The sequence below is a fragment of the Sorex fumeus genome, unplaced genomic scaffold (genome assembly GCF_029834395.1).
Source record: "Sorex fumeus unplaced genomic scaffold, SorFum_2.1 ptg000002l, whole genome shotgun sequence".
Lineage (NCBI taxonomy): Eukaryota > Metazoa > Chordata > Mammalia > Eulipotyphla > Soricidae > Sorex > Sorex fumeus.
The window spans coordinates 68,102,132-68,114,975 of NW_026606059.1; the positions used below are offsets into that span (position 1 = coordinate 68,102,132).

Here is a 12,844-nt window from a genome sequence, read left to right on the forward strand (position 1 = left end):
GGTATTTGCTATGCATGCCACCAATCTGGCTCAATCCCTGGTTGTCATAGGTCTCATGAGTGCTCCCAGCAGTTATTCCTGAGCATAGAACTGGCAATAAGCCCTGATCTCAACTGAGTGCACCCCAACATAAAACCAAATTAAACATAAAATGATGGTTTCTTAATGCAATTGCAATATATAAGCAGTATTTTTTTTTAATTATGAGATGGACAACAGCATTGCCTGTTTGGGGAAGGAACAAGAAACCCTACATATATGTTGCTTTAACTTGAGTGGAGATGAAATATCATGATTTAACCAAGGAGATTTACAGAATAATTTTCTGTGGTAAAGTCCAAGAATAAATTGAATGCTTAGTATCTAGAACTGTCCAAGTTTACTCATCAATTATAATTTGCAGTTCAATTTTCATTTTTGTAAACTCACCTAATTGCTGTTACCTGCCTTCCCCCTCAAAAAAAGAAAAATCCCTCTCTCACACACACATACACACACACACACGCATGTACACATACAAACCTCTTAAAGAATAAACTACTAATAGGGCAGAGAACAGAATGAGATAAGAATCAGAGGTGCATTAAGGAAAACAGAGGTGGTTTTGTCATTTACTTTTTAAAAAGTTTTCAGGGAAGTTTGATTTTACAATATCTTAAATAAAATGTAGCACTGTAGCACTTTCCTTCTATTATTTATTTATTAAAGAGACCTGATCATTTTTTATTTTAGGTATGATACATTTAATTTCCAATTTTTATTTGGGCTGGAGCGACAGCACAGCAGTAGGGTGTTTGCCTTGCAAACTGCCAGCTTGGCCAAGCCAGGTTGGATTCCTCTGCCCTTCTCGAAAGCCCGGCAACTACCGAGAGTATCTCCCCAGCACAACAAAGCCTGGCAAGCTGCCCGTGTTGTGTTCGAAACAGTAACAACAAGTTTCACAAAGGAGACATTACTGAGCCCGCTTGAGCAAATTGATGAACAATGGGACACCCATAGTTTTTATCAATAGGTTTGGGTACATTTAAAAATGTAAAAATAGAGTATGTAAAGGTTATTGGGGTAAAGCACTTGGCTTACACACTGCTTACCTGAAGGGATCCTAGTCACTACATATGGTCCCGTTGAACCACCCTGAGTGATCCTTGAGCATATAACCCCTCACTGTCTTAGAAATGGCAAAGACTTTGACTCAGTTGAGTTCAGTTTCTGGAATATTCCCTTCTCTCCAGTAAACACATAACTCAACTTGCTCAGAAAGCTTTCCTACTCCTTTTAGAGACAGTACTTACTTACTACCCTTCAAGTCTCTAACCCATAAAATTCTTAAGAGGTTCTTGTCCCTGAGTTGCCTACAAAGTGTAAAGGCCCAGACATATGACATCAGTATGAAATCGCCTTTACTCCTGGGGTAGGCCAGAGATGCCATTGTGTTTACTTTGTATTTCACTTAGAGTCACACTACTTGGTGAAGGGAGAGAGCTTGGAGCTTTTCTGAAGAGGGAACAGACTTTACCTTGTCTCCAAGCAGGAGACATTGAAAGCAAGGGACTGAAGATTAACTGACCATTTCAGAAGGGGATTTGCTTAAGAGAGGGAAGACAGAAGAGCGAAGCCACCACAGCATGAAAGAGACCTCTGAGTTTCATACCTTGTTTTAATAAAGCTGGTGGTGAGCACTTGTCATTGAGTTTTTTAAATTTTTTTCTTTTTTTTACTTATATGTTAGTTCACAATATTTGATTACATTTAATATTTAAATATCTATCCCACCATCATTACAACTTCCCACCAGCAAATTTGGGATGTTTCCATTCCAAGCCCCAATTCCTGTCCCTAACACAACCAAAATAATATATTTTGTATTGTTTGTTATGAAGAACTGCTGTAAGTGAACAAGTTAAATAGAGGCAGGAGGTTGAGATGACCATCATAACGCTCACCATTGGGTACTCTGGACATGCAGGTTCTGGTGCAAATCCTTGGTCCATCTCATGATGCAGGCCACCCATTAATTCACTCCTATAGGGTTCTTCTAATCTAATCTGCCTCTGTCTCTGTCTCTGTCTCTGTCTCTGTCTCTCTCTCTCTCTCTCTCTCCTGCCTCTTTACTGGATGACCCCACATCTGTGGTTCCTGCAAAAGCCTGAGAGTCTACACAGTTTTTTCTAGTACTTAGCAATCTTAAAGTAAGAAGATTTAATATTGAATAGGCACAGGGGGGTTATTCAAATGACTGATCTTATCCCATTGTTTGTGTTGATTTGCTTAAGAAATGGTTCTATTGGCTAACCCTCTGTGAATCCTATCTTTTGATGAAGCTTTGAAGAGAAGATAGCACAGCTAACACTAATCCAATAGGCAAACCAGGCAGCCAAGATAGAGTGCTATGTAAGAAATCTGGGCCTCTTGATGAATATCTCTCCATGCACTATGACAAAAGATGGTGATGTTACTGGCCAGAGAATAGTATGGAAATTAAAACTTAATTTTTTGTTGTCATGCATGTTATACTTGTAACTCTGCTATAGGAAAACAAAAACTAGTTTATGCAATATATTCACTAGGAATCTGTGGATACAGAACCTTGTATTTATTTTTATAATCATTATGGTGCATCTAGACCAAAGTGCAGTGCAAGATTTGTTCAATACATCACCATGCAAAAATGCCCCGTGTGTCTTAAATTTCCATGACTTTTTTTGTTTTAGGGCCCCACACAGCTGTGCTTAGAGCTTATTCCTGGCTCCACACTCCAGGAAGTGCGTGAAGAACTACTAGTAGTGTGAAAATTTATCCTTAGTGAGCCTTGTGCAAGACAATCACCCTACCTATTTTTCTGGCCTCGATGTTGTGTATCTATGTTAAAATAAAAATTATTTCATGGCTCTGTCTGATGCTCAATTATACTATGAATTTTATATACTAAAAAAAACTAAAATGAAAGAAATCAAACATGACAGAGCAAAAAAAAACTAGATATAAGAATTCACAAGTACATCCATTTGGATATCACAATATCTGAATTCCTTTCCTTGATTTCCAGTCCCAGTCAGTGATTGTTTGGGGCTGGGATGTGTTTGCTGTACAGTAACAGTTCCCTTGGAGTGAGCTGTGCCATGTGCCTATCCAGGTGTCAGGTGTGTAAGGTGATTTCTCTGTGCTATGAACCTAGATTGAGGAACATGAAGGAGACCAGGCAGAAAAAAATTGACTTGTATGCCCTGGAGCTTTGGGGGTAAAGTATCTTATTATGAAAGCCAGAGCTGAAATATTTAAATATCTATTGAAACCCCTGAGGGCTGAGTTTGTCAGGAAAATGCATTTCCAACTAGTGAATAAATGGGGCATGTCTTCATAAGCCAACTTGCAGAACTTTTGTGAAGTGGCTAAGCCTGGGAATTTTCTTCCATTTTACCCCAAGGCCCTCTTGGAAGGGCAAAAAAGACACAATTGTAAAGGAAGTGAAATACAGTATGGTGTTTTCCCATATGGGGAACCTAAACTATCTTCCAGAACCTTGCCCTCAGCTCAGGAATTTACTGGCAAACAATGAGAAATGCATGAAAGTTCTCCTTCTCTCTCTTTCTGCCTCTGTGTCTTTCTCAAACACACACATACACACCACACACACACACACACACACACACACACACATGCTTGTACAAAGCCTTTGGAACCTGGTACGAAGTAAATGCCAAGCAAATATAAACATCCGTCTTCTCTGCATCCTTATACTTTTAACTCCAAGAGAAATCACAGCAGCTGAATGAGTAGAAGTGAATGAAAGAAATGCTAGATACTAGTAGCGTAATAAAGAACACACACCTCTTCCTTTCCTCTTTCCCATCTGTCACGTCCGAACCAGAGGCAGTTAAAGATAGAAAAAAAAATACTTGTGAGTATCCATGATTGGACTCATAACTTGATAAAGTAGAATTTTTATGAGACTTTTAAAAAGTTTATGTGTAAACTCATTGTCTATAGTTAGTTTTGAGATACTTATTGACCTGGTTTAAATTGTGTACTAGTTAGGGTGCTGGACAGTACCCTAATGGTTAAGGTACTTGACTTGTATGCAACTAACAGGGGTTCCATCCCACTCTTGGCATCCCATTTGGTCCCCAAGCTCCATGAGGAATGTTTCCTAAGTGCAGAGCCTAGAGTAACCCTTAGCATTGCTGGATGTAGCCCCCTCCACTCCCCCCCAAAATTGTATACCAGTTATACTATAAATAAGTTTTATTTCCAAAATAAATATCTACTTATGAGGTTAGAACTTAGAAGGTAAACATGAAAGTGATTTTTGTGAGGACTGGGGAAGAGCAGAGATGTATGTTTTCAAGAGGTTAAAATTAATGTATTTGGCAGGGTATGTTCTGACAATAATATTATAGTATTATGCTTGGTTAGTCTAGATAGCCACACGTCAATTTTAAATACTTAACATGATCAAAAAAAACAGAGGGGGCAAGTACTTAAATATTATGTATTGTAATGTGTGATGAAAAGTATTTTAAAGAAAGATATGATTTATACGTCATGGGTAGCTTGCCAGGCTTTGCCGTGCGGGCAAGATGCTCTCGGTAGCTTGCCTGGGATCTCTGAGAGGGGCAGAGGAATCAAACTCGGGTCGGCCATGTCGGCTGCGTGGAAGGCAAAAGCCCTACCCGCTGTGCTATTGCTCCAACCCATGATTTAAACAAAGGAAGATTTTATTTTGTAATTTAAGCCATCTCAAATCAAAAACATTTTAATATTGCTCCTTTGAGAAGGCAAGGGCTAGAGCGATAGCACAGCAGTAGGGCGTTTGCCTTGCACGCAGCCAGTCCGGCCGAGACAGGTTCAATTCCTCTGCACCTCTCGGAGAGCCTGGCAAGCTACTGAGAGAATCTCGCCCGCACGGCAAAGCCTGGCAAACTACCCATGATGTATTCAATATGCCAAACACAGTAACAAGTCTCAAAAAAATGGAGACATGACTGGGCCCACTCGAGCAAATCGATGACAATGGGAGGACAGTGACAGTGACAGATATGATTTCTAGCTAAAAAAGAAGGGTACACAAACAATGAATATATTCACTACGTATAACATATAAATATAAATTTAAGTATCATATTGTCACAGCGGGTAGGGCGTTCGCCTTCCAAGCGGCCAACATGGCCGACCCGAGTTCGATTCCTCCGCCCCTCTCGGAGAGCCCGGCAAGCTACCGAGAGTATTCGATATGCCAGACACAGTAACAACAAAGTCTCCAATGGAGACGTTACTGGGCCCGCTCGAGCAAATCGACGATCAACGGGAGGGCCTTTACCTTTACCTTTATTGTTTGCTTTTATCATAGAGCTAGATAAGATAATGTGTATCTATATTTATAAGACTATAAAGTTGGCCAGTATGTCTAATAGTATAGCAGTAATCAAATTGTTCCTGAAATATTTGACTTGAATGAGAAACTTCCATGAGTGGTTCAAGATAACATAAATATTGTGACAATAATAAACTGGTAACTGACTAACTTGACTGACAGTGTGCTATAATAGACAAGTTTTCTCACTCTGATGTTTTTATAAATCTTGAAACTTTATCTTGCATTTTCTTAGCAAACATAGCTGGTCACATAATCCCTCTGTTAGTCTACAGTTAGTGTTTCTGAAAATGAAAATTATTGGTTCAAATGTAAATTGAATTGAACATGTATTGATATTTCGGTATATTTATATGTATGGGACTTTTATTTTACATGATCAAACACAAGGCATCATACATGTCAGGTATGAGCTCTAGTATATGAGCTCTAGTCCTGATCCCCATATCCAGGCATACATACATAATTTGAGCATCTAGAAAAATATAGTTAAATTGTTTGGTGAAGTGATAGGGAATTTTTGCATATATGCCAGTTACTGTATCATTCCTCTTTAATTAAAATTTTAATATGATATATATTTATTGAGAATATAGTTATATTTTTCATATTTTACATATGCCCTGACAAAACATATCCTCTATAGTCTTTTAAATTATCCTTTTATTTTATGAAAACCTACACTAAAAATGGTAAAAATAAAACTCTACCCTCCCATAAACATTTAGAAATCATAAGCATTGATTCCCATCACACTGCATAAGAATGATGCTTCCTATATATTATTGAGTTCATAACTTAGCAGATGAAAGTAATATATTATTATTTTGAGATCTAACAATCTCTATTTTTTATTTATTCTTATTGCTACCAATTCTAACCAGGTATTAGAAAATTGTCAAAATACAGTTCTCATTGTATATGCATCTCTTTTTATCTTGTATTTATTAGCACAATAAAATATATTTAATGGTTGTTTTTATCTAGAAATGCTAGCACCATTGTTTCCATATCATCACTTTAAGGACTTGTAAAAGAACACGCCATTCTTGTTTTTCTCAGCTGAAGATGCCTGTGGAGGAACAATGAGAGGATCGAGTGGCATCATATCCAGCCCAAGTTTTCCTAATGAATACCATAATAACGCTGATTGCACTTGGACCATTGTAGCAGAGCCTGGGGACACAATTTCACTCATATTTACTGATTTCCAAATGGAAGAAAAGTATGATTACTTAGAAATAGAAGGTTCTGAACCACCTACAATATGGTAAGTAGAGAGTTTTCTATTAAGTTATCATGGTGCCATTGCCTGAGGCCAACTGACAAAGGACAGCTGCTTGTGGGCATTAAAGGTCTGGATATTTAGAAGGGTATATGGTTACAGAAAAATTAGTAGGGCAGCTGTCAGAACTTAAGGGTATACTGGATGATCACCAAACCCATAATGTCAAATACATCGGAATATTTAAAGAGGAGACTGTGACTGACTCCAAATTTAGAAGGAAAGAAAGTTGTTAGGAATGTAATCAACAGTTGTATTGCTTAGTATGCCAGTCTGCAATGATTCCTTTTAAATTAACTGAATAGGCTGGAAGTAATTGTCATTTGATTCTGTAGTTAAATCTTTTATGGGGCCTTTTAATTGCAAAACTTAAATACTATGATCTCAGTGAGTACGATCTGCTTCTTTAGATACTCAAGAGATGTTTTCATGAAAATTGCAAAATGATGTGAAACTGCTGTCTATGGAAGATACCTAAGGAAGTAATGGCTTTCATCCAAAAAATATGGTAGATTAAAAGGATTTTGATTGAGATAAAGTAGAAATAATTGAGGTACTTAGGAAGTATAATGAAAAGAATCGTTATGGTGGTTTGATAATGATAGAGAGGTATTAAAATAAAATTAAATTTTATGATTTTAATGATTTGATAATGATAGCGATATCTGTTGATTCCAAAACATGAAGAAAGTCAAATTTTTGAAAGGGGATTCTCTGAGTATTGATATTACTTTAGATGTATTGAGTTTTTAGTATTTGACACATTGGTAATTTTAAAGCCATCATTCCTATTAAAAGATCTTTTTTTATCTACATGGATCTGAACAGATGCATAACTGACATTTGGTTGGTACTGATAATAATTGAACTACTTTAAAATCAATATCAGTTAGATACAGGATGGGATGTAAGACAAAAGGGTATACTAGGACCAAATGTGAGCAGCAAAATATTCAGAGCTGAGATTTCAGAGGAGTGACTAGCTCAAGAGACCAAGGGAGGGCATTTGGAAAGATGGGAGGAAATGGAAGGGAGTGAGTAAGTTATCAAAGAGGAGTGTGAAGACAGAGCAGGTAATATCTTCAGCTGGTACTGAAAGAACTCTACAGAAACAATTTTCAATTTCCATTATTTAATAATGGACTGACTCGCAGCAAAAGTGTTGCCTACGTATATTGAGATCAGAAAAAAACAACATGGTGATACTTATTTTATATTGTTCAGGATCTCAGGACTCAGAGTTATGTCATTTAAAATGATTCCATGATAACTTCATGATTGGTTACAACAAAACTCAGCAGAATTCTTTTTAACCTATTAGAAAATTCAGACCTCTTTTTTTTTTTAAATTTGTGACTTTAGAGGCTGGAGAGATAGCACAGAGGATAGGGCATTTGTCTTGCATGCGGCCAACCTGGGTTCAATTCCCAGCATCCCATATGGTGCCCTGAGCACCGCCAGGAATAATTCCTGACTGCAGAGCCAGGAGTAACCCCTGGTAGCCAGGAGTGCATTGCCGGGTGTGACCTAAAAAGTATATAAATAAATAAATAAAAATAATTTTATTTTTAAACACTGAGACATATTTAAAGATAACAAGGTGAATTATATTGCTATGAATTTTCTAATGACTATATTTTGCCACACAGGTGACTTCTTTAACATAATATTTTTAAAAAATAAAACATAATTTTGACCACTTAGAGTTAATAAAGGACATTAGAAACAACTTTTATAGCACTCTTCCTTTCCTTGCCTCTAAATTCTGGAATCCAAATCTAATAATTTCTCTGTAATCATATCTCCACTTGTGATTTTATAGTCACTTTCAATTATTCAATGAAATATTTTGAGTTATTATTTATATGCTTTTTATTTAACACATCAATTTGCATGTTTCTGAATTTATAGTACAATTCAGCTTCTCTCCAATTTTTCTTAAATGACACTGAACCTTTACATATTTCCTTCTTCCTAGAGAAAGAAAAACAGCTAAAGTTTCATTGTTTATATTATCTTTTTAGATTAGTGTCTTATCAACAAATTAGCAGGCTGACTTGTCAAAATTCTAGTCATATTATAAACCAGAGCATTTAGCACTCTTCAAGAAAACCTTACAAATGCCCAAACGTGAATTTATATCTGTCAACTTAAAGAATCATGGTGAACTTATGCTTTTGTATTTAGTCAAATTCGTATATTATAGATCTCTATTTTAAAAATAAGTTTAACCCAAGAATGGCTGAGATTTGTACCAGGAATTTTGCTCCATGGCTTGGAGGTCAGCCACACATGCTAGGGGAAAAAGCAGCTCAGATACAGAAGGGAGCACCAAATAAAGGGTGTTGGGAGGATCCTCCCAGGATGGGAGAAGCATGCGAAAGTAGACTATAGACTAAGCATGATTGCCACTCAATGCCTCTTTTGCAAACCACAACACCCAAAAGAAGAGAGAGAACAAAAGGGAATGCCCTACCACAGAGGCAGGGTGGGATGGGGGGGTGGGGGGTGGAAGGGATACTGGGATCTTGGTGGTGGGAAATGGGCACTGGTGGACGGATGGGTATTTGATCATTGTATAATTGAAACCCAAGCACAAAAATGTGTAAGTCTACAACTGTACCTCATGGTGTCTCACTAATAAAAATTGTAAAACAAAAATATTTAAAAAATAAGTTTAGCTGTGTATTGATATACAAAATGATGTGTGAATAATTAAAGTAAATTTTTAATTAATACTGGTCCTCTAATCACTTTAAACCCCTCTGTCTGTATTTTAAAAATGCAATTTAAAATTGCAATTATCAAAATCAGACATTTTAGATGATATTAATTTGATTCTTTTATATGAGGATGCATTACTCATATAAATATTTTCAACTTATAATCAAATTAAGTTATATATATAACTGGTGATGAATTTTTAATATTTTTATTTAAATTATAAATTACACATGTATTATCATTATTGAACTTTCAGATGGAGGATGTGTGATTAACTACTATAAAATGAAGCTTTAATTTCTGAAGTTCCTCCAGGAGACAGAATATAGTATCCTGTGTTTGATTTTGGCAGCAAATCATAAACCAATCAACATGCTTCACAAGAAATATAAATTCACATTGAATTTCTTGCAAACCATATATGATACATCTTTAAGATATCCTTTATTAAAGATCAAAAAAATATATAATTGAATAGGAATGCATTGAATAGGAATCATTCAATAATACTACACATTTCCATTTTGTGATACCTAATGAAAATCAAGTGATTTCATTGGAACAATATGAAAAATGAAACAGGATAAAAAAATTGGTAATAGTTTTCAGCTGTGACTCTTGATACATAAACGTGGGTAACTCATTTTACCTTTCCAGAGATCATCGTTTTAACATCCAAGAGATTTTTTAGCTTTAGTACTGTAAGGCATTATCTGATTTTATGCTATGGCTAAGTGCTATGGTATGAAAAAAGATGTGGAAAGTAACTGGATACTTTCGATGTTTCCATTTCCATGTTTATTCAGAAAATATTTGCAGGTAACTGTTCTGTGGCATGTATCACTCAAATTCATTAGTAACCCAAACGATGAGATGTTTGTCCCAGCTGAATGTTCACTCTGTCAAAGACAATACATAGTACTGAATATAAATATGGTAACTGTAGACCCTCTAGGAATCACTAAGTATGAAAAGGTGCAGTTGGGTAAATGAAGTCATGGAAGCAGAAATTCAGATAATGAGAACGTTCGTTATTTAATTAAAAAAATAGTTTTATGCATGAAGTCAATGGAAACTGGAAACCAGTCATTAGTAGGAAGCTAACGATGGTGGGGAAATGTGTGGGGTTGGAAAAACTGGGACTGGTGGAGGGAAATGGACACCAGTGAAGGCGGTGCCTCTGGCACATTTTATCTATGAAAGATTGTCATTAACAGTACAGAAAATCACAGTGCATGAAATGATACTTTTAAAAAAGATAAATTTAGATTTGTGCAAATTCAAGAGACTGTCAAACAAGACATGCATCAATAAAGAGTATCCAAGGTAAAAAATAAAATTGAGATAAGAGAAGGAACACATGGAGGGTGCGGGATCCCGGAGGAAAAGAAAAAAGAAAAAACAGGTTCCAAAAAGAGCCGAGAGCACCGGCAAGTTCCAGATGGAGTAGGCGCCACATCCCGCCTCCCCCAGATGGAACCCTGGTGACCAGAAGCCTCTACAAACGCAGCTCGAGTATGCGGGAACGAGGACTTTTTCTCAAATCTGCCGGACTACACCTCCCAGGTAACCTCTGATTCCGGAAGTCACGCCCACAGCCCGCCCCCCAGCGCCATCTTTGAAGCGTTCAGAATAAGAGAAGGAACACATGGAGGGTGCGGGATCCCGGAGGAAAAGAAAAAAGAAAAAACAGGTTCCAAAAAGAGCCGAGAGCACCGGCAAGTTCCAGATGGAGTAGGCGCCGTATCCCGCCTCCCCCAGATGGAACCCTGGTGACCAGAAGCCTCTACAAACACAGCTCGAGTATGCGGGAACGAGGACTTTTTCTCAAAACCGCGTGGCCGCTTATGCGGCCACGCGACATCTCTCTATATACAAAGTGATCAATGAGAAGTAAACCACCCAATCTTTCTCCCTGAAAATCAGAGTTAAGTTTGGAGCATGGTCACAGCCCCAGAAACACAAGGACTTAATGCAGAAACCAGCAGCTTAGAGCAGAAAAGTGAACGGACGATGAGTTAACCCAGGCCATCATTTCTGCCCAGAGGGGAAAGGGTGTTGCCCCATTCGCCCTCTCTTCTCTGGAAAGGATGGTGGCCGCATGGGAGCCTTGTGGACAGCAGGTATGAGCCGGGGGTGTGGGGGCGACTAAAACCTCATGGGAAGGGGGGCGTTCCGGTCCGTCCTTCATGCCCTACCGAGGTCAACAGTTGCCCCCCACGAGCGGCTCCCCAGCATGGCCACAGTCCCAGAAGCACAAGGACTTAATGCAGAACCCGGCAGCTTGGAGCAGAAAAGTGAAAGGACTATGCGTTAATCCAGGCCATCAAGTCTGCCGGAGGGGAAAGGGTGTTGCCCCATTCGCCCTCTCTTCTCTGGAAAGAAGGATGGCGGCCGCATGGGAGCCATGTGGACAGCAGGTATGAGCCGGGGGTGTGGGGGCGACTAAAACCTCATGGGAAGGGGGGCGTTCCGGTCCGTCCTTCACGCCCTACCGAGGTCACCAGTTGCCCCCCACGAGCGGCCCTCCAGCACGGCCACAGCCCCAGAAGCACCAGGGCTTAATGCAGAACCCAGCAGCTTGGAGCAGAAAAGTGAAAGTACTATGCGTTAATCCAGGCAATCATTTCTACCCAGAGGGGAAAGGGTGTTGCTCCCTTCCGCCCTCCTCCCTCTGGAAAGAAAGATGGCGGCCACATGGGAGCCTTGTGGACAGCAGGTATGAGCCGGGGGTGTGGGGGCGACTAAAACTTCATGGGAAGAGGGGCGTTCTGGTCCGTCCTTCACGCCCTACCGAGGTCACCAGTTGCCCCCCACGAGCGACTCCCCAGCACGGCCACAGTCCCAGAAGCACAAGGACTTAATGCAGAACCCGGCAGCTTGGAGCAGAAAAGTGAAAGGACTATGCCTTAATCCAGGCAATCATTTCTGCCCAGAGGGGAAAGGGTGTTGCTCCCTTCCGCCCTCCTCCCTCTGGAAAGAAAGATGGCGGCCACATGGGAGCCTTGTGGACAGCAGGTATGAGCCGGGGGTGTGGGGGCGACTAAAACCTCATGGGAAGGGGGGCGTTCTGGTCCGTCCTTCACGCCCTACCGAGGTCACCAGTTGCCCCCCGCGAGCGGCTCTCCAGCACGGCCACGGCCCCAGAAGCACAAGGACTTAATGCAGAACCCAGCAGCTTGGAGCAGAAAAGTGAACGGACTATGCATTGATCCAGGCCATCAAGTCTGCTGGAGGGGAAAGGGTGTTGCCCCATTCGCCCTCTCCTCTCTGGAAAGAAAGATGGCGGCCACATGGGAGCCTTGTGGTATGAGCCGGGAGTGTGGGGGCGACTAAAACCTCATGGGAAGGGGGGCGTTTCGCTCCGCCCTTCACGCCCTACCGAGGCCACCGGTTGCCCCCCGCGAGCGGCTTTCCAGCACGGCCAGGACTCCAGAACACAGAAACCAATTTCTTAACTATCT

At 39.7% G+C, this 12,844-nt stretch overlaps 1 protein-coding gene across 2 annotated transcripts in view; it reads left to right on the top strand.

The window, feature by feature from the left end:
- Positions 1-12,844, top strand: part of CSMD3 (CUB and Sushi multiple domains 3) — a 1,250,820-nt gene that overhangs the window by 338,326 nt on the left and 899,650 nt on the right. For both annotated transcript variants that reach the window (XM_056128239.1, XM_056128292.1), the window contains exon 5: positions 6,434-6,641. In XM_056128239.1, the coding sequence (XP_055984214.1) occupies positions 6,434-6,641 (208 nt within the window). The remainder of the gene's footprint in view (positions 1-6,433; positions 6,642-12,844) is intronic.